Raw genomic sequence first — 21,930 nt, 5'->3', positions numbered from 1 at the left:
ACCGCCCTGCCCTGCCCCGCCTCACGACGCCGCGCCGCGCCCCCCGCCAATCAGCGCCGAGCCGCCAGCACCCCCTGGTGGCCGCCAGGCCGTCCCCCCTTCCCCGCGCAGGCCCGCGGGCCCGTCACACCCAGCCGGCGCCCACCGAGCCTGCGCGGTGCAGCGCGACCGCCAGGGGGCGGCCGATCCCCACCGAGGCGCCCGGTGCGGCGGCCGCTCAGCCAGGGGCCCGGCGCGGAGGTCGGGATCCAGGGCTGGGCCCCCTGGGGCGGCGGGAGCCGCTTCCCACCGCGGCGGTGGGGAGCGGGGCGGGCGCGGCGCCGCCCTCGCAGTTTCTTCTGAGCGCGCTGCGGCCCTGGCCGGTCGCTGAGGTCGCAACCGCGCTCTCGCGTGCGTGTGGCCGGCTGCCCCGCGGCGGCGGCGGCGCTGGAAACGGCCGCGGGGTCGCGGTGCCCGGGAGCGGGCCGGCGGGGCGGTACCTCCCGGTGCCGGCACCAATCGCAGCGGGAGGCGTGGGAACCCCTGAGAAACAACGCCCTGCGGCCGCGGCTCTCCGCGCTCCTCGCTGCCTGCCGGCCGCGCCGGCGTAGGACGGGCGCACCGAGCGGTGCCGCGGCGGCGGCAGCCTGGCCGGGTTGTGCTGCCGGGCCGCGTACTCAGGGCCCTTCCGATGCGGGGGGCTTGCTAAGGAGATGCTTGTTACGGGGGGCTTGCTAGCAGCAGGGTTTGAAGTGCCACAGCCGTTATGTCAGCGGTGGCCTTGCATAAACAATGCCTTGTTCGAACAACCCGTTTCGAGCGGAGTTGGTCTTGAGCGATGAGTGTTCTGGGAAGAATTTAAAAGCGGACCCAGGGCTTCCCAGGAGGAAGCATCCCAAGGAAGGTGGTGCCTGGGACAGATAAGAAGGAAACATGCCAAGGATAACTGTGCCCAGCTTGGAACAACCCGAACTATGCGTGTGCCGGGGGGAGGAGGTGAAAAGTTCAACCTGGTGAAGACTTTGAGTCTTCATTGCTGAGACCCCCAACGACCACCACCAGGAGACAGTGCGCAGGCGCAGTTGGGAGGAGTTTGTGGAAATTACTTCCTGGGGCTAATTTTAATACAAAGCAGGGACAGGTGATGCATATGTATAGGTGTATTGTGAAATTCCACGAATATGGAACATTCTACTGTATATAGTTAAGGTGAATTACTGCTTTTGGTATGCACATCCGTGGTGGAGCGATCCCCCATGCACCCAGCGCTGAATAAACATACCTTCTGTATAACACTTCCCCATGCACCCAGCGCTGAATAAACATACCTTCTTTATAACACTTAGTGAGTTGTGAAGTCAGCTTCCACACATCGCTTCTCCTCCTTCTTACCTGCCCAAATAACGGTGGGGGAAAGCAAGGATAATAAAATGGCCGTATCTTCCTTCTCCAGCCAGCAATCGAAGCCCCACTATCTTTTCGCAATATGGTAACTGACGCATGTCAGCACCACAAAACTCTGTATCAGCTAAGCTTCTCAAGCCACAACTTCCCCCACCTGTATTGCTTCAGGGCCAGCACCCACACCAACTGCAAGGAGAACAGCGCCCTGCTACCCAGCACAGGCACTTCCGAATTTACTCCATCTCTCCTGGGCCAACAGCCAGATCCGTTAGTGGCAATGCTCACCCACAAAGTGTAAGAACCCAGCTGCGGGACAAGAGGGACTCTTTCAGCCAGGCTGCCTGAAATTCTGGGTTACACTGATGCGTACAAAGTAATGACTAATTACGTACAAAGTAACGACTAATTACGCAAACGTGTCTTGTCTCTATGCTAAACATCAAGCGCCTCACAGCTCTTTAATTAATGCGTCCAAATTTGCAGCGAACAGGCCTCAATGATTCTTAGGCACAGTTTCTCCTTACAAAAATCAAAGGAAGGCATATAATATTAAAATTAAAAACAAAAAAAAACCCAAAACAATTAAAAATATTTTCCTCCCTTAGCCCCTCAGCTCACTCAGGGGTACCGAGCCACCCTTATCCCCAGGCACTTGCTTACCCCCAGCCCCTCTGCTTGCTGCCTGTGCAAGCAGCTAACCGGCTGTGAGAACATCCATAAGTCATCCATGGTTTACCTATTAAACCTGGGAACTAGCCCTGGTTGATAAAGGCAGGTTAACATAGCAAACTAGAGGTAAAGCAGGTCAGATCACTGCACAGTGTAGGTAAAGACAGTAAGCAGCAGGAATTGCTTTATTCCTGGCATTTACATGACAAAAACATGCCTGGCTGTGTAATCCTCTTAACTTTTCTCTTAGAGGATGGCTGCTGCACTGGAAACTCCCAAGTAAATGGAAGGTTTATAGCACCATTGGCTAGGGAGAAGAAGGACTTCAGGGCTGAGGGGCTGATGCTTAGGGAACTGGGCAGATAACTATGAGACAAGCTGGGCACCAGGACCATGGAGCTTGGTGGGAGATAATGTGTCAGGTGAGAGTCCAGCTTGAGAATTAATACTTAGGGAAGAACAGAGAACTCAAAGTCGCTGCCCTCTGCTCACAGTGAGCTCTGACCTGCCCAGGTTCCCACTGACCAGCCCAGATTGTATCTCCACTGCTTTTCAGTGTTAGTCAGCTTATGGAGAATTGGCAGCAGTAGCCAAAGCTCCCATGGGAATGTCCAGCAAACTCAGTTTCTCAGAAACATCCCTATGCACAAAAGGTGACCCGAAGGCCTGTTCTGGCTTCTCTGGGGAAAGGACTGAGCCTGCTGTAGATCTGTGGGGTGCTAGTTCTAGCTGCCAGCTGTTACTCAGGCTCCCTGTGTGAGCCTGTCCTGTCCAGCACAGGTGTGTCCTTCATGCATGTGTCAGCCCTGGCTGCTTTGGGCTGGAGGCTTGTAAAGCACAGTGTTCTCACTCACCCTCTCTAGATCAACCAAGAGGTTTAAATTAACTCTGAGTGAGCCTTTTCCCTCTTCAGGGAAGTTTAGGCACCAGACTAGAGGTGACAAACCAGCACTTAACCCATTAGCCACCTTGGTTAAGAAGTGAAGTACTTAGTCCAGAAATGCACAGAGATGCTGGCATACTTTAGAAACAGGCCTTATGCACAGTGTTTCCTTGATCCTTCCTCTTGCCAAAGGTCAGCCTCTGATGCTTGAGGTGGCAGTTTTATTAGGCAGAGCATCTTCCACAAGCCTGCTGCCTCATTCCTTTGGAAATGTCGTTCACATGTGAGCAAGACAGCACCAAATATTTCTCCCTCGTGACAGAAAAGAGGGACGGAAAGTAGGAGAAGCACGTCCTCAGCTCCTGCAGAACAAACATACAGTGCCCCGTGCCGTGGGTTTGACAAAGCATTGCCTGATCTCTTCAGCAGAGAAAGCCACTGGACGCTCACAGTTTCTTACTGCCTGCATCATACCTGGGAACGATCCAGCTTCTGTGCTGATCTCATTTGCCTTTGATCAGCGCTTTGTTTCTCTTGGCAAAAACACTCCCTTTCACACTCTTCAGGATCTTTAGTTTTTCTTGGCTCAACAGCTAAAGCACAGGGCAGAAGTTTTACAACACATTTAAGTATGTGTTTAGTTACAAAATTATTAGCGATGCTACTGATCCCACCTGTAATTTTATCGAAGATAAACTTAAATCCACTGACTCCAGTGATGATGCTGCTTGTAAATGTAAATTCCCTGGGTTCCCATCTGGTCTCTTTCTGCTAATTTGAATGTAAGAGTTGCAACTTTGTTACAGACAGAATATGCCCAATGACTTTCATGTTTTAAATGGAAAGCCTAGGAAAAGCCTTCCTGCCTTCAGTTGATAAACTCAGGCACTGTATTTTTGTCATATATTTTGATTACCCAGAATGGCAATAAATAGTAACAAAAAAATGGTAAAGAAAAAATTATGTTGAAGCTAAGGATGTTCAATTTTGAAGTACATTAATTTCTCCTGCCCGTGTCAGAAGGAAGCTTCACTTTTAAGTGAGCTAGCTACATGTCCTGTCCCCTGTGCAATTCCACGCAACAGGCTTCCTCGTTGCCTGCAGATTTTTATGGCTTTAATATGATTCTTTGGAGGGGTACATGCACCAGAGGTACAGAACCATTTGTATAAATAGGAGCCTAATACCAAACCATTTTGGCTTCTGTATATCCATACATACAGTTTAAACCTAAAGCTATATTTTTCTGATAATTGATTATTATGAAGGAGAAAATTGAAAAGGATCAATCATACAAAAATAAGCTTTAAACCACTGGGAAGTTAATTAAGCTGTGTGATGAACGCATGCTTCCCAGCACTGGCACTAGAGTGGGTACCTGTACTTACCAGTGCCTCCCACCACTTGCTACCAGTGGTGCATGCAAAGTGCTGCCTTTGTAAAACATTTCCTGGTTATAATGCCTCCTAATATTCACAAGGCTGCAACTAGCAATTGCAGCTGTAAACAGAGAAGAACACGGTTTTTAAATTTTTCTTCCCCACCTATGATTTTTTTGATGCCTGTTTTATTATCAACTTCCCTTCTATTGTCAAGTAATAACTGTATCTAGAACACCAAGACTAGCTCAGTCAAGGCTTTCAGACCTGAAGAGCTGATTTCTGGGCCCAAAATTCACGTGGGGATCTGTTAAGGGATAACCCAGCGTAACTGCAGAAGCAATGCCGTGACTCGTGGCTGCAGTTCGTACACGGACCTGAAAGCCCAGGTGGGAGAATGCCGTTGCTGTGCGTCTCTTTGCCGTCGCCTTGTGTGTTTTCTGCCATGGTGATTGCACCGATAAGGCAAAGCAGGAACCTAGTAGAGGTGGCTCAGACTTCCTGGTCTGAGCGTGCCTGCGCTGAGGGAGGCATGAGACGTGGTACTGTCCTTAAACTCCACATCTTCTTCTAGGGTTTGGCACCTCCTGCTTCTCCTTTGCCTTCCTGTGCTGCCTGTCAGTCTGAGTGACAGTCCTCAGAGGGCAAGCAGAGTATAAGAGGGAGACGGTTTCACTCCTCGGACTACCAGAAGGATTTCTGAGCTTCCGTTTGTATCTTCCCTGCTCAGTGTATTTGCTGAGATAAAACCTTTGTCCTGGCATGGCTGACAGGTAAGAGAAAATCATACTAATTCTTTTCTAATGTGAAGAGCAGTGGGGATGGGATCTATTTTTTTCTGGAAGACACGTGAAAGGCAGTTATGTGACATGCAGCACGGCTTCCTGTTTCTGTTCTGGTTTACTAACTTACAGCATTACAAGTTGGTGAGATGACCGAAGTATAAGCTGTTCTAGCTAAAACAAGCTGATGCTAAGATCAGGTGTTGCTTAAACATAGCTGGTAACATAGATCCATTCTCCAAACATCACCTGTGTGCTCAGGACTTTGACCGAGTGTTGGCCAAGTAACTGCTCGTTCTTGTGTTTGTCCCTTGACAACGAGTTTTCATTTCTACCTGCAAAACCTGTCCTATTTATCCTTTGCTATTTCAAATACCAATTTTTAAACTAAGAAAACCAGCACTGGACTCAAGTAAAAGAAACATGCACACTGGCATAAAAGGAAGGTTGAGAGAATTGTTTGTCTCTTCCATTAACCATATAAGCTGATGCATGTATTTCACAACATTACAACCAACTTTCTTTTAATAATTGTAAACTCCTTGTAAATGGCTGCTCATCAGGCTTTCCAAATGCTTTTTCTTCTCTATGCCAAGATTAAAAGCTTTTTAAAAATTGGATGTCGCTCAAAGGATCCCTAAAGGTAAGTTTACTTTCAAGAAGATGTTCAGTCAAACTTTCTTTGCAGGGCTCTGTGTGACCCATTTACAATACATGTTTTTCTTGCTTTGACACTGTTGACTTGCTCATGTGATTCGCCGCTGACCCTTTAATTCTCTTCATGTCCTGAGTCACTTTTGATTTATAGCAATAAAAGACTTCTTCTTGGGGCATCGTTTTGAATAGAATGAAGGCTTCATGTGAGAAAATAATTTGGAAAAACAGGCACACCATGTGAATATTTCACTGGAAAGCTATAATAAAATGGATATATTCTAGCTGCACTGCTGGTGCATTGATTACTATGGCGAAGAGCCTCCCTCCCAAATTTACTCAGCTCTTACAAGTGAAAACTAAGTGTTCTTGTTATTTGGGTGGTGCTTTGTGCACGTGAGCACATCCAAGCAAGACTCCAACTGAACAATCCCAACTGGCCAGACATCTTGCACAGAAGTAATTTATTCTATGTGAAAGCACAAATCTAACAACCAAGAGGTTTCACCATAGGGAGGGGATTGAGAATTAATGATAAAAATCTCTGGTTTGAGTCATACATATAATCACATTGACAACCAGAGAAATAGACAATACTCCTTTTCAGGAAAACCTTACTTAAATGCTGTGTGTCATGGATTTGCATGAAGGTTTTGGGCTGCTTCTCTTTGAAGTTGTCTCACCTCACGTGTGTAAGCTAAGTTTATGGATTTTTTTTTAAAGAAATACTATCCAAAAAGAGTTTTTACAAGATGACTATGAAAGTTGCTGAACAAGTTCTTTGCTTTGGCAGGGATATATTTTTCCTTGCTCTAATCTTCAGTTAGAAAGTGTACAGGTGCTCTGCTCTGTTTGAAAACTAAAGGGACAACAAAAAGGAGAGGAAAAAACCATGATGAGATTGTGGTAGCACCCAGCGGAGAAAGATGAAAGAAAAGGCTTTTACTCTATAAAATTAAGTGACTTTGGACTTTTGGGACACATTTTCTGAATGTGGGAATACATTTAGTAGAAGTATATGTACTTATTTATTAAATAAATATGAGGATTGAAATCAGTAGGTATGCTCTTGCTGTAACCCACGCTTGAGCAGACACCTTGAGCTTGCCCTCATGAGCTTATGTGATATTCCATAACATTTTTAGAGTAGGAAAGATCAATCAGAGCCCCACAGTCTTTTATAAACACAGGACAGATCTGGCAAGAGCAGAACAAGAACAAGGAATAGGTACTGAAGGGATGACTGATTTGCTGTATAGGTGACTCTTAACAAAACATATACATACTAAAATATATGGATAGAAAATGCTAGATATATGGGCCAAAATACTAACACACACACACACACCTTACACCCCTCCTAATATTTCACATACCTTGGATGTTCAACAGACAGCAGGCTCCTATCCGCCACCAGTAGTTACTTGCAAAGTAAAAACTGTGTGAACTGTAATGTGGTGGTACTCAAACAGATGGGACAAGCTGATGCAGAGTAGACTGCAAGAGAGTCCAGAACCCAGGAGAAAATCATCTCATAGAAGTAGTTTAGTCCAAGGTAACATGAATGTAGATGGTGCTGGAAGTTTGAAAAGCATCTCTGGTTCAGTGAACTTGCCAATCTTGTCCTTGGGTCTTCAGCTGAGCTGGTGAGATGAACAATCTTCTGTTTGATGCTGGTTTGTAAAGTCTTTTGAGGAGGAACTACTTTTCTTAAGACTCTGAAAAGAATGTGGAGGTACAGCTGAAAATAAAGTAAAACTGCTGCTGTTGGTGGCTTTGGTGAAATGCTGTGAGGCTAAGCTCCCCTGAAGTTGAGCTGGTGGTTCATTTGGGCTGCACAGCCAGTGTTGATAATGTGATGCCACAAGCCACACTTCTGCTGTATAAGCAGAGCCTGGGGTTTGGGTAAGGGCTCAGTATAGCTCCTCAATGACTGCCTCCTTCTGCTGCACTTGTAAGATCCATGCAAGTACTAGTTCCAAGCATAAAAACCCTCTTCCTTTGTATCTCTGTGTAACCCTAGGAACAAGCATATCCTTTCACTCCACCACATTAGCATTTTTAGTTCTTTTACTTCTTTCAGGTACTGACACCTATTCAAGCCCAGTTCAAAATTCGGATGATCTTGCAGATTTCCCATCAACAACAATCTCAAAGTATCACTGAGCCCGAGTGAAAACGGACTGCCTGTGCCTCCAGCCAGGCTGGGGTACGCGACGGCTCAGATTCCCAGCTGTAGGCAGGACGGAGGTGTGGCAACCAAGGTAGTCACAGCCGACTGCCCTGCCCTTCTGCAAGAGGTTGCTTTCCCCACTCTAAATAATGCTGAGTATAATAGGAATATCATACATGTTCTTTATGTTCCTCAGCTACTGCAGCTTACCCTCTGGTGCAATAGTGTAAACTGGCTGCTTTTGGCCCTTAACCCGGGGGTGTTGATTTCTTCGGGCAACCAGCTCTCAAGGGGTTAAGCACAGATTGCTTACGTGTTTCAGGATTTCAGTCTTGGGCTGTATGTAGGAGTTCCATCCCACGGTTACAAAGGCAAGTTTGGAGAAAAAGGATTGCTCAATAATCTGAAAAAAAGTCCCAGCTCTCCAGGCACAGCTTGCTACTTTCTGTTCCTTTCAACACTGAGTTTAAACCTGCAGTTTCTGAGCCAGCCATGAAGCACAGTCCAGGACAAGGGAAGCCTCATAAAATGTCGCTTATGCCACTTCTAGACTATTCTCCCACAATTAATTAATGCCATCTTTTCTGCTATGACTTCTATTCCCTCCCTGCTAACAACTGGGCAGGTGCCCACCTGCCTCATTGTTTGCTCTTCCTGGCTCTCAAGCTGCCTCACATCAAGACTGCCACGTCAGAAGACTTGTTGGTGACCATACCACAGTATTTGCTCACTCCTTCTGCTAGAGAGTGTGTACTTTGCCATTGGCAGGAGGATGCAGTGAGTATGTCCATCCTGGCCAGAATAGGTGAATACATAACAATAATCTGTTATGAGGTTCAGAGTTGGGGTTGAAGGTGCCTCAGTTCAATCTGGGAGAACCAATAGTTAAAATAACAAGTTGCTCAAATGTCTGTTTGAAAGAAATATCCATTGTTGACAAATTTCTGCAATTTTTTTTTCCTCTTCTTGAGAGCATCGGGTTTGGAGGAGAAATTCAAAATCATCAGGCTGTAGTTCTCTGGGCGTTGGTACATGTGCTGGTTTGTTACTGATTAATTCAACTGTCAGTCTTTTAAAGACTAACCACTTCTCTTTCTCCTTCTCTGCTCTGTTCTTTGGCTTGATCTTATGTGTTGGTGTGGACATAATGCCTTTGAAACTGGAGCTACCTGCGGGCTGTTCATCACAATAGCAACTCTTCCTAAATCTTGTTGATAAGATGGATGGATAGACATCTGAAAAATATACACTATTATGCAGGACAAAATGCCATTAAAATGAGGAAAGGACCAGCCTGGGTAGGTTTGTATGTGCATTAGAGAGATGCACATGAGAGAATTTTATTGTAGGCAGACAGTGTGTTTAGAGTTTTAATCACCTTTTGTCACGCTAACTTGCTGTGAGGATAACCACGTGTATAGGTGCAGGAAAGCATCTCCAGTGGGGAATCTTGCAAGAAAAAAAGGTAAGAAGAGGTGTATATATGATTACTGCTAGAAAAGCATCATTGAGAGAGGATTATTTGCTTCCTATTTTGTTGTGCAGTGTTGCTGTGTGCTGCTAACAATCTTCTGCTTGCCTCTGGTTTGTACATCACCAACTTCATTTTTATTCCAGTGCATGGAAAATTGTGGGAAGGCTTACTAATAAGAACTTTGTTAAAATATATTCCAAAATAACCTTAGGGAAGGCTCAGGTTTCCCTATAGGTTACCTGCATTCTTTTGTTATAAACATGAACCAAAAGCTCCGTGGCTTTTTAGAGCAACACTGACAGGAAGGTGTGGGGAGAAGAGAAAACTCTCCCAATGACAAGGTAGCATTCAGAACATAGAGTGACATTAGAAGACTCTAGAAGTTACTTTGGGAAGTAACAGCATGTCTCTCTTTTAACACATGTGTTTCTCTGGATTTCTTGATAGGAAGGCCGTAAACCATGAACTTTCTAAGCTTTTCAATGAGATGTGGGATATGGATGTCAACCGCCTTATGCCCGGGAAAGGCTACACAATTGATTTGCAGGTAACCAATTACTAAGTCCCATCAGGATTAAGGGCGGAATGGTACTGTAGGAAAAGGTGTCTTCTGCAAACCTGTCTTTTCCTAGAAGAGTTGCCTAGGCCTTGTCATTTCCACTAATGCCATAGGCAGAGCTCCCTAATCACCTGGAAGAAGGAACAGTACAGAGAACACAACAATGGTCCACATTAGCTTGAAGCTGGCTGTAAGTGGAGTCTCTCAGGTGTCTGTCCTGGGTCCTAGAACATTGAATGTCTTTATCAGTGGCCTGGAGGAGGAGATGGAGTGCAACTTTTCCAATTTTGCAAATGACAGAAAACTCTGGTGATGAAGTTGGTATGCTCAAATGCAAGGCTTCTCTTCAGCTGGACCTAGGCAGGCTGGAGGAATAAACTAAGGAAGGAACATGATGAAATTCAACAAGGACAAATGCAACCAGAACAGGAAGCCCAGTGAAATGGTGAAATCTCCATCTCTGGAGGTTTTCAAGACCCAACAAGATGTCCTGAGCAATATTGTCTCAATTCCATGTTGACCATGCTTTCAGCAGGACTAGAGACGTCCTGAGGTCCCCTCTACCCTGGATGTTTCTCTGTGTGTATGACTGCTTGTGTGTATGGTCTGGGTGACTTGCAGCAAGGGAGAGGGGGAGATAGGTCCCAAGTCATTCTTGGGAGAGTAAGGGAGGAATTTGAGAAATTCCTGGGTCTCTCCTGGAGAGTGTGAAGGACAGAGGTGTTGGTGAGGAAGGTTTCAGAGGGAACTGTGAGGTTGCTACCACAGGTAACTGTGAGGGAGGAGTGGCTATCAGATGTGATGAGCAGCTGTTTCCCTCCTTGCCAGCTGAGTGTGATGCAAACATGACCACGTGTTTTGGCCGCAGAGTGCAGCAGGCCATTGAATGAATTTTCAGTATCCAATTTTATACTCATGCAAGTGCTCAAATGCTTTATTTTACTGTTGCTTCATATTATAAGTTATAATTTTCTGCTGATGATAAACCTGAAAAGGAGTACCTACCCCTGACCAAAATGTGTGTGGGGAAAACATCTCCCATAGAGTTTCTCCATTCCTCAGAACAAAGCTCCAGTCACCCCTTGCCCATCTTAGCAAACTGCTACTCATCTTTTCTGTCCTTGAGAATGCTCTTTTTTCGAACAAAAACTTGAAAATCATCAGGAAAGCCTCCTTTCCATTTTGGATGTGCTTATTGGTAACACTGATTAAAAAGCTCTTAATCCTACCAGAAGCGTTTGGAAACTTCAGAGCACCAGGATCCACCAATGCAAAGTTGGTGGAGCTTCACAGAACTCTCTAGGCATCTCCCTGGCCTCATAAACTATATGCAGTGAGTCGGTGGGTTACAGATGAACAGAGAAGGAAGGTGCACAAAGCCCCTTTTTATTTATTTGTGGTGGTAAGGACTCTTGGCTCTACATTACTTTTTTTTAACCATCTGTGATGTATATAGCACAGCTGGTTACTGATCAGAACTGAGCTGTCACCTGGGTCATCACAATCCTCTCTGAAAATGGGTCAACAGAGACATTTCAGGTTCTTGCAGTGGCAGAGATTGTGTCTTTTTTTCTTTATGCTGGCAGTTCTTCTGTAATGTCTTCTCTCATTGCATAGAAAGACCCGATAGCATAGTGAGTTTGGTTTTGATTACTGTAGAGGCAGACAGTGTCTCGGCTAAGGACATCCTGCTTCTTTCATTACTTTCCCCTGGTGTTTCTCCTAGGGAAAAGCAGGTGTGGCACAGCAAGGTGACAGCACTGTCCAGGACAGAGCAGCCAGACATCTGTTTCACAATGTAAATGAAGAACATTTGAAGAATACAAGAACTTTTGCAAGTAAGACCCATTCTTTTGTTAATGGTGGAAATGGCATGAAGCATCTGTGTTGGGTTTTATGTGTTTGCCTAAAATGTAAAATCATATATAATTTGGATGGTGATGATCATCAGGCCCCATGTCATTTGAAACTAGTTTCCACATTTGCATGGAGGTTACCTATAGTCTCAGCCTTGGGTAGAACATCCTTTGTGCCTTAGCCAAAATCTGAATTTCTCTGCGCTTCTCCCACTACAAAGAGAAATGGATGAGACTCTTATAATTGCTATGATGTCATCCCATCTATGGAAAATCAAAACATCTTTCCTCCTTTCATCACAGCTTCTAGCCCTTTCAGATAGCACTAGGTCCACAGCTACTTCCTGCATTTCTGTTGAGGGCTATCCTTCAAGCATGTCTATGACTGTATATTTCCTTCCCTGATTTTTCTTTTCCCCAGATAAAGTTACATTAAGCTGATCAAACAGCCAGCACAGTGGGGAGCACTGTTTTCCTCTGTGCCCTGCCCCTTCCACCCCCAGCCCCCGGCCCCTTCTCTGAGCCACACAATTGTGTGTGTAGTGGGGACAGCTCTGGTATTCACTGAGCTCTGTGCTGAGTCCCTTCTGCTCACTAACCTGGCAGGAAATGACTTAGAAAAATACTTGAGGTCAAAAACCTATCAGCTTGGTGTGCTGAATCAGCCCCCAAACCCCACTGAGTGTCAGAGGACAAGTAGATGAAGTGACAGGATAGAGCACGTGGCAAAAGGGGTGCAAAGGAGAAAATAAACCCATCCACTCACTGACCACGTGCCCAAGCCATCTCATGTAGGTTTATGCTGAGGTTTTTTACCTTTACTGAAGTAATGTCTTCAAAGTCTTCCGCCAGCATAGCTCAAGTTCACAAGCCATGTCCATGGTTCTGGTGTCCAGATAGCACTTGGTTCCATACAGAAGCTCTGCAGCAAGCTGTTTACCTTAAAAAGAAGTACAGCGGTGGTCTTGCCTTGAGTCACCTCTAGACCTGCACCCAACTGTATACCTGAGAATGAAATCTGACATTTAAAGGATTGCCTTCCTCTTCTGCCAAGGTGTATCTTTTTATGATGGGATTCTCTAATGACTGGATCACGAGTATGATTAGGCATATGTCCTGTTGATCACGATAAGCATGTGAAAGTTTCTTTTTTTCTGCAGCCTTTATTTCCCTATTGGACAACTATGAGACATCAACTGGTGTAGCAGAAGTGGTGACTCCAGAAGAAGTAGTTGAAAACAACTGTTTTCTTGATGCTATCTTAGCAACAGAAGTCATGAAAGTGAGTAACACAGATCTTTTTTAGCTGCTGAAAACACTGCAGTAAAAAATAAACTGTCACTGTATCTTGGTTTTCTATCCTTCAGCTAGCTCATGAATATCTGCTTAAAAAAAATCTAGCAAAGCCGAATCTTGCAGATTTCAAATATCAGCTCTATGACATCTGGTTCCAGCTCTACGCCAGGGATGAAGGAGGCAGGTAGGTCTGATGGGTGCGGGGCCCTGATAATCTTGACCCTATTCTTATTTAGGTCAGAAGTGCCCAAGTGCCATCTATTACACACAGAACTGGAAGACACCCTCAGAATACGTCCTAAATCAGGTGTTCATTGCTCCCACAGAGATCCCATTTAAAGACTTACTGATCAGTAAGTACAGTATTGACCTTTGGGGTACACCAGCAATGAACTGCCACTAGCTGCACTGCACCTAGTGTCCCTAATCCCAGGCCTTCAGCTGTACTCATCCACTTCTCTAATCTGCTCTTCACCAATTTGTCTTATGAGTCTGTTATGGGAGAGTGTCAGAAGCCTTGCTAAAATCTGGATAAGCAGCAGCAATGTATCTGTTGCATTTACTAGTAACCTCCATCATCAAATACAAATTTAGACTTCGTGGCTAGATTTCATTGCAAGTTGTATGCAAAGAAAGAAAACCCAACAATTCTAATTGGCATTGGTGAGGCCACACCTCACGTACTGTGTCCAGTTCTGGGCTCCTCACCATAAGAAGGACACTGAGGTCCTCTAGCGAGTGCAGAGAAGGGCAGCCAGGTTCGTGAAGCGGCTGGAGGGCAAATCCTATGACTTGTGGCTGAAGGAGCCGAGGATGTTTAGTCTGGAGAGAGGGAGGCTGAGGGGAGACCTTATCACCAACTACAAATACCTGAAAGGAGGTTGTAGAAAGGTGGACAATGGTCTCTTCAGCCAGGTGACAGGAGATAGGACAAGGGAAAATGGCACAAAGGAAAAAAAATTTTAGGAAAAAAGTTCTTCACTGAAAGAGTTGTCAGGGCCTGGAACAGGCTGCCCAGGATGGGGGTTGAGTCACCATCCCTGGATGTGTTTAAAAGACAGATAGATGAGGTACTTAGGGATATGGTTTCACATAGGACAGGAATGGTTGGACTCAATGATCTTAAAGGTCTTTTCCAAACTTGTAATTCTGCGATTCTGTGTGAAATCCAGACAAATACCCCCCCCCCCCCAAACCTGCTCACAAATCAACCTAAGCAAGCTTGTGCATTGTCTTGCCTTTTACCTCTATCACTCTGAACTACTGAAACACATAGAAGACCTACATATTATTCTTTGTTTTATTACAGACCTGATTCTTGCGGTTTTGAACATGTTTTTGTTGGAGAAACAAGGCGTGGCAAACAGATCTTAGGTTTACACAACTGGGTGCAATTTTACCTCCAGGAAAAGCGCAACCAAATTGACTATAAGGGATATATCACTCGGAAGAACAAGACCAGGGTAAGAACAAGAAGGGTGCCTCTGCAAATAAGAAAGCAGGTCTGGAGATAAATGTTGTGGTAATGAATCAAGGCACAATGATGCAGTTGTAAGCAGAACTGCTTTGAACCTAATTTGCCCAGTTGTACATAAGCAGAAGAAATACTACCATTCCCTCAAGTCCAGACTCTCTTTTTTAGAAAAGTGTCAGGATCATAAGACTGCTGAAGCTTAATCGATATAAATGCTCATGTATGCTCCAGAGGACAGGGAAAATGCTGTGCTCTAGCTATAGCACGCTGGCACAGGACGGGTGCTGAATCTTGCAATGCTCCCAAAATTATAAAGTTATAAACAGCTGTATTGGAGCTTATTCTGTTGGTTTGTTTCTGCTTTCAGCCTGACAAAGATGACCAAGTTTTGACTGTCCAGTTCAGCTGGAAAAGCTCAGTCAAGCCAATTGGAAGCATCTTTATTGGAGTGAGCCCAGAGTTTGAATTTGCTCTTTACACCATCATTTTCCTGCTGGCTGAAGAAAGAGTCACACGCGAAACTGTGAAGATAGAGCAATATGACCTACAGATCGTTGTGTACCGCCATGGGGCCCACATTGGAACAGCATATCCAGTACTCCTCAGCACCAGTAATGAAGCCAAGTAGTTAGAGTGACCAGGCTTTTATGGGGGTGATGATGGCCCAGGACTGGACGGCGGAGTAAGATGTTATACAACTAATTTTGAGTAAAAATTTATGATTCACTTCTAGTCTGCAGTGGGCTGTTTAATCAATAGTCTGCTATGGCCGAGTGTCTGACAAACCCTGAAGCATACTGCTGCTCTTATTAAACGTTGGATCAAACTTACATCAGTCTTCCTTAGTGCATGGCAACACCATACTTTTCAGCAGATAATGGAATTTAGAAAAAGGCTATGTAAAATTGATACACATATTTCTCTGATTTGTTAATGACATATCTGAATTGTTAATGAGCATATCTGAATGAACGATAACCCCATCCTGCTCATGTTTTGCCTTCCAGACAGGAATTTTGATTTAGCACCAGCAGAAACATGGTACTTTTTTTTTTCTTTCCTCATTTAGGAAGAGGTTAATTGCAAATAAATTTTAAAATTGCAGTGTCCTGGACACACAGGGCAAATATTCTGATGTGAGAATGGTCATCAAATTGCAAGCAGGTTGCATGGGGTCTGCCCAGGTTTCCTAGAATCATAGAATGGTCTGGGCTGGAAGGGATCATAGAGTTCTAACCCCCCTGCCATAGGTAGGGCCACCAGTCTCCAGGCCTGGATCTACACAAGGTTGCCCAGGGCCCCATCCAACTTGGCCTTGAACACCTCCAGGGACCAGGCGGGCATCCACCACCTCTCTGGGCAGCCTGTTCCAGCACCTCACTGATCTCTCTGTAAAGAACTCCCCTCCTAATACCTAATCTAAACTTTCCCTCCTTTAGCTTTAGTCCATTCCACCTTGTTCTGCCATTGTCTACCCTTTTAAACAGTTGATTCACCTCCTGTTTATATGCTCCCTTCAGGTACTGGAAGGCTGCAATGACCTGACCTGACCTGACCTCCCCTCCCCTCTTAGCTGAACAAGCCCAGCTCCCTCAGCCTCTCTTCATAGGGGAGGTGCTCCAGCCCTCTAATCATCTTAGTGGTCCTCCTCTGAACCCTCTCCAACAGTTCCACATCTTTCTTGCATTGGGGCCCCCAGACCTGGACACAGGACTCCAAATGGAGCCTCATGAGGGCAGAGTAGAGATGGACAGTCACCTCCCTGTCCCTGCTGGCCACCCCTCTTCTGATGGAGCCCAGGATACCATTGGACTTTGGAGCTGCAAGAGCACACTGCTGGCTCATGTTAAGTTTCTCATCCACCATGACGGCCAGGTCCTTCTCAGCAGGGCTACTCTCAAGGAGCTCTTGTCTCAGTCTGTATCTTGTCTCTGTCTGGGACTCCTCCGGCCCAAGTGCAACACCTTGCAGTGTTGAACCTCATTAGGTTCCCCCGGGCCCACAGTTGGCTTTATCTCACCTAACTTGATAATTCCATGGTACAGGCACCTGTGTCCCCATTACAGGCAGAGATGCCTGCAGTCGCTCATCTGCTTCTTCATTGACTAGATCCCCAGTGACAAGAAGACAACATCTCAGGGAACAATGCTCCTAAACCTGGACCTGGTCACTGGTCCATCTGCTCATGTGGTCATGTCTGCCCCTGTTCTTCCAAAACATGTATGATACTCAAATGAAAGGAAATTAATGCTTTCCCTTCTCATACTAACACAGAGATGGGCAGATGCTGAGACCCTCTGAGAGCATGAGAGGGGCTAGTTAGATACTCACGTGCCACAGGAATTTCTACAAGCAAGGATCTTCACTCACACTGGTAAAAGAACTGCTTTTGGCTACTGGTTTTCCTGATGAGGACCAGAAAAATTGGCCTGCTGCTGTGGAATGTAAACCAGTAGAAAAGGTCTTTGAAATTCAGTACCTTTGGAAATCAAGAACAACTTTACGCTGAGTCAAACAGGCATTCAAAACACTTCCTACTTCTTAAAGCAATTTTCATATACTCCCCTCATATTTCCCCCTCTACTCTGCCCTGGACAGGCCCCACCTGGAGTATTGTGTCAAGTTCTGGGGTCCCTGGTATAAAAAAGACACAGATGTTCTGGAAAGAGTCCAGTGAAGGGCTACGAAGGTGATTAAGGGCCTGGAGCATCTCCCCTATGAGGGAAGGCTGAGTGAGCTGGGATTGTTCAGCCTGGAGAAAAGAAGACTAATGGGGGACCTTATTAATGTTTATAAATATCTTAAGTATGGGATGCAGGGGGAAATGACCAGCCCCTTTTCAGTGGTCTGTGGAGATAGGACAAGGGGCAATGGCTGCAAGTTGGAGCATAGGAAGTTCCACACTAACATGTGGAAGAACTTTTACCCAGTGAGGGTGACAGGGCCCTGGGACAGGCTGCCCAGAGGGGTGGTGGAGTCTCCATCTCTGGAGATATTCAAGACCCGTCTGGACGCCTATCTGTGCAACATGAGCTATGGAGAGGCTTTGGCAGGGGGTTGGACCTGATGATCTCTGGGGTCCCTTCCAACCCCTATGATTCTATAATATACTTCAGCAGACATAAGAACCTTTACCACCTGCAGAATGTGCTCCCAAGGCCCTCTAACACGTGCCCTCTAGCACTGGCTGGCATTTATTCACATACAGAGGAATGTTTCAGAGAGCAACAAGCCAAGGCTTCCTGCAGCTGTTGAAACGACCCCAGAGGCTTTCAGACCTCACACAACTGACACAACAGCAACAGAGGAGCAACTGAGAAGCACCGATGAACAATGTGTTCACCTTCCCTGCAGCATCAAGGGTACCAAAGGACAACCAAGGAGTCAAGACTCAGGTTCCACTCTGTATTTGAAGCACTCAGGATCTGAGGCACATTTCAGAAATTACACAAATCGCTGCGCTGCCACACAGGATACCTGCTCTGTGGGCTACAAGCCAACTCTGGGGAAGGTGAAAGGCACTTGGTGTCCTTCAGGTTGGGGAACTCCCCTGCTGCCAAGGGCCTATAGGTCACATTACGCCTCTTCAGAGTCCTCCTTCATCTTCACATAGGTGGCAGGGCAGAACTGAGAATACAGCTGAGCCAGCAAAGCCTGGGACGTGATCTCTAGCCTTGTCCCATGGCTCAGCTTGTTCCATATGTGCACCGCATAGGTGTTCCGAAGGAGCTTGTGAAGCTCCGAGGAGCTGATTGGATCAAACAGCTTCTTCCAATCCTCCCAGCGAATAGGATAAAAGGCTTCTGGGGAAAGAGCACGCACCCCTTTGCAGCTACTGTTGTTCTGGATATTACTGATGGAGCACTGTTTCTTGAAGACACGAGTTAAGAGTCCTGGGCCCTGGTGTGCCCAGATCCAGCCATTGTAGTTCTGCACAAAGTCCTGCATGCAAAGCATGATGAACTCATGCTTGGGTTTAAAGGACAGAAAGGCCCCGTTCAGGACATCCTGAGACTGCAAACCAAGGGCATTGCTGAGGTTCTTCAAGTTCCTAAGCACAATGAAGTCTGTGTCCAGGTAGATGCCACCAAACTTCCACATGATGGCGATTCTGCAGGCATCAGACAGGACGGGTAGGAAATAAGGTTCCTTCTGGTGCTCAGGCTGCAGGTACCACTTTGACAGAGGCGTCCCTGAGAAAAGCTCTGGCAAGTCCAGGGGCCGGATTTCCACATTGGGAAAGCGTCTCAGTAGCGAGAAGCCCCAGTGGGGGGGTAACGAGGCGTTCCCGCTTGACAAACCTTTCATGAGCACAACAACCCTCGTCCCAGGGTGCGTCCTGGCAGCTGACTCCACAGCACATGTGAACAGGTAACTTGGGTCCATTCGCTCTGACGTCTCCACAAAAAACATGTCCCCAGGTAGGGGAGGGGTTCCACTGGCATTGGGGAAAATCTGATCACACACGCTTTGAGTCGGCAAGCTGTGGAACTGTCCCTCAGAGCGCTCCCCACGTCTCCAGTAGAACATGAGGGAGAACACAAATGAAATGGTGAGGACCAACAGAAACCTGAGCCTCTGGCTCATCAGCCCTGCGGTCAGTTTGGTCAGGCAGTCGGACATCCTGGGCGATCGATCTATCGTTGGAGCCTGATCTCCCAAGTCAACCATCCTGATCTGAAGTGGAGGAAAGATAAATTAAAAAAAGGCACTGACAGGCAAGGCAGCAGACGACGTGACTTGGGAGAGTGTCAGAGCAGAGCAGAACTCTTCTTCCTTTACCTCAGGCAGCATGCTTAAATTTTGCCTCCTCATCTTTTCTGAAACAGTCTCCTAGCTCCTCACCATTGTCACAGAGCCTTCAGGTCCCACATCAGAAACTACAGGCTGTTACAGGCAGCAAAGAACGCACTCTGCTGCTGAAGTACCCTATTTCCCCTTCCCTCCGCACCACAGCAGACTGAATCCTGATAAATAAGTTTCACCTTAGTAAACTGTAGAAGGAAAGCAGGTACCGACTTGAGGGAACAGAGCCTATTGCTATAGAGAAGGCAGGAAAGAACAGCTTATATTTTTAGTAAGAGAAGGAACTGCACAAGGTCGCTGCACGAGCCAGTCCCCTTCTACGGCAAAACAATCACAGGAAATATGGCGCTGCACCTTCCTCTGAAACCACAAGCCCCACTCAACAGAAACTGCAAATACTACTCACCCGTCCCGGCTTTCCAGACACCACAGAAGTGACCACTCAGCTGGACAACATTTGGAAGAGGTTAGTACCCCTGAGCGCCCCTGAGACTCTGTGGTCTGGGACTTCCTTTTCTGAAAAGGAATGGTGAAAAAGTCTGAACATGCTGAGAAAAGAAGAAAATGAGGGAGGATGTGACATCATGGGGCTGGGCCGTGAACGTCACCCGATAAGGAACGCACGAGACAAAAATAGGGGAAAAAGATAAATAATTGAAAGCCCATTAACGCTGAACTTTAGGCGTCAGACACTGGCAGGAAAGCATTTTGCTGTTTTGTTTTCTGCTTCTTTGCAAAGACTTCCCAGTGCTCACGCTGCTTGGGTGGCTGCCACGAGAACTGATGTCAGAGTTTGTTTCATAGGCTGCCTCCTTGAACCCCAAGACTTCAGCTCTGAACGCTCCTTCAAACACCCGTTCTTCTGACCAATGAATATACTGATCCATTTGGGAATACCTGCTCTTATGCCAGATACCTCACTCAAGGACTTTGACAAATTCAGGTGTCCCTCATTTTATGCCACAAGAATTTCTACACACATCAAGAAACCTTCCAATGGATGTTTTATGACAATACATGATTTGCAAAATACTGCATATAATTTTCATGACCTTGCTTGCTAAATTCACAGGCCTAGCTAGGCAATGCAATGTTGGAAATATCTGAAGGGGAAAAAAACCTACCAATCAAAAACTGTAAAATGTTCAGAGATGCTTTGCTGTATAAGGTAAAGACTGATCTCTAAGTGGTAGCAAGTTTCTCTTGTTCCAAGCACAAAAAGGATAACATGGAACAGAAAGGGAACGGACACGGAAGATCTTGTAAACTCCTCTGTGCAAGGATTTCACCCAATCTGATGCTGCTGTAGCAGCACGTGCTCACATTTACTCTTGGTGCTCCTGAGGAGTACTGGAGCAGCCTGCAGTGAGGAAAGGGGTTCCTGCCCTACATGACTTTAAATGTGCTTTCTTGATATTTTCCTTAGTAGCAAAACCACAGACAACAACAACAAAAAACCAACCAAAATTAGAAGACACTTGGATGATTGTTTGATCATACAACAAGTCTTGTGCAGGAAGACAACCTACATGAAGCCAAGCATGCATCACCAATTTCTACAATCTTCTGTTTTTCAAATTGCAGCATGAGATACTCAGAAATCCCTAAAACCTGGAAAATCAATCCTAACAAGAAAAAAAATGTATACTGTTGAGCTGTCTTGTTACAGAACATCATCAGATCTTTGTAACACTTCAAGTAGTGATAACAAATGGCTGTACAAATTCTTTAACAGCATTTAGCTATTTCAGAGAAGGAAGAGTTACATGCTCGGTTCACAATAACAATTGCTTTGACATAATTACTTTGGGACTGTATAATTCTTGGATTATAACTTCTCTGGAAGTCCTCAAACCTCCAGGCCTAGAATTTAGCATAACCAGTATAAACAACTGAGTCTTGTTTATACTTGTTTCCCTCTTGTTTAGCTAGAGGGAATCAGATCCTGGGGAAGCATAGGAAAGTTACAGCTCTTTGCATGGGACCCAGTGATAGAGTCATCAAGACCGGGATAGAGCTGGAGAATCTGGTAGAGCTGAGTTGGGATAGACTATGTCATGAACATCCACATCTAGCTCCACAGGTGTGCTGGTTCTGGCTGAGAAAGAGTTAATTTCCTTCATTATAGCTAGCATGAGGCTGCTCTGGCTTCATGCTGAAAACAGTGTTGACAACAGAGAGACACTTTTGCTATTGCTGAGCAGTGCTTACACAGAGTCAAGGACTTTTTTGCTTCTCAGACCAGACCATTATCCTGTAGGCTGCAGGTGCACAAGGAGTTGGGAGGGGACACAGCCAGGACAGCTGACTCCAACTGACCAAAGAGATATCCCATACCATATGGCGTCATGGTCAGCAATAAAAAGCTGGGGGAAGAAGGAAGGAGGCAGGGGGATAGACACAGAGTGATGGCTTTTGTCTTCCCAAGTAACCATTAAGCATGATGGAGCCCTGCTGTCCTGGGGATGGCTGAACACCTGCCTGCCAATGGGAAGTGGTGAGTGAATTCCTTGTTTTCTGTAGCTTGCACAGGCAGCTTTTG

General features: G+C 46.0%; 2 protein-coding genes across 2 annotated transcripts in view; one reads left to right on the top strand and one right to left on the bottom strand.

Moving 5' to 3' along the window:
• Positions 1-1,465: 1,465 nt before the first annotated feature.
• Positions 1,466-15,377, top strand: LOC311195377 (poly(U)-specific endoribonuclease-B-like; the record flags this gene model as incomplete). Its single annotated transcript, XM_084268768.1, has 7 exons — positions 1,466-1,677; positions 9,845-9,944; positions 11,683-11,794; positions 12,973-13,094; positions 13,180-13,292; positions 14,418-14,571; positions 14,950-15,377. 7 exons carry the CDS (start codon positions 1,466-1,468, stop codon positions 15,208-15,210), a joined length of 1,074 nt encoding a protein of 357 aa, XP_084124894.1. The 3' UTR covers positions 15,211-15,377.
• Positions 15,378-17,973: 2,596 nt separating this feature from the next.
• LOC311204905 (lactosylceramide 4-alpha-galactosyltransferase-like) overlaps positions 17,974-21,930 on the bottom strand; it is a 15,626-nt gene continuing 11,669 nt past the window's right edge. Inside the window, exons 2-3 of the mRNA XM_084279169.1 lie at positions 19,795-19,899; positions 17,974-19,259 (exon numbers count right to left, since the gene is read on the bottom strand). Of these exons, the coding sequence (XP_084135295.1) occupies positions 18,159-19,253 (1,095 nt within the window). The 5' untranslated portion in view covers positions 19,254-19,259; positions 19,795-19,899 and the 3' untranslated portion in view covers positions 17,974-18,158. The remainder of the gene's footprint in view (positions 19,260-19,794; positions 19,900-21,930) is intronic.

The sequence above is a fragment of the Gallinula chloropus genome, assembly GCF_964237585.1.
Source record: "Gallinula chloropus genome assembly, chromosome: 1".
Lineage (NCBI taxonomy): Eukaryota > Metazoa > Chordata > Aves > Gruiformes > Rallidae > Gallinula > Gallinula chloropus.
The sequence above is the reverse complement of the archived record's forward strand: the minus strand, read 5'-3'. Positions and strand labels throughout refer to the sequence as shown.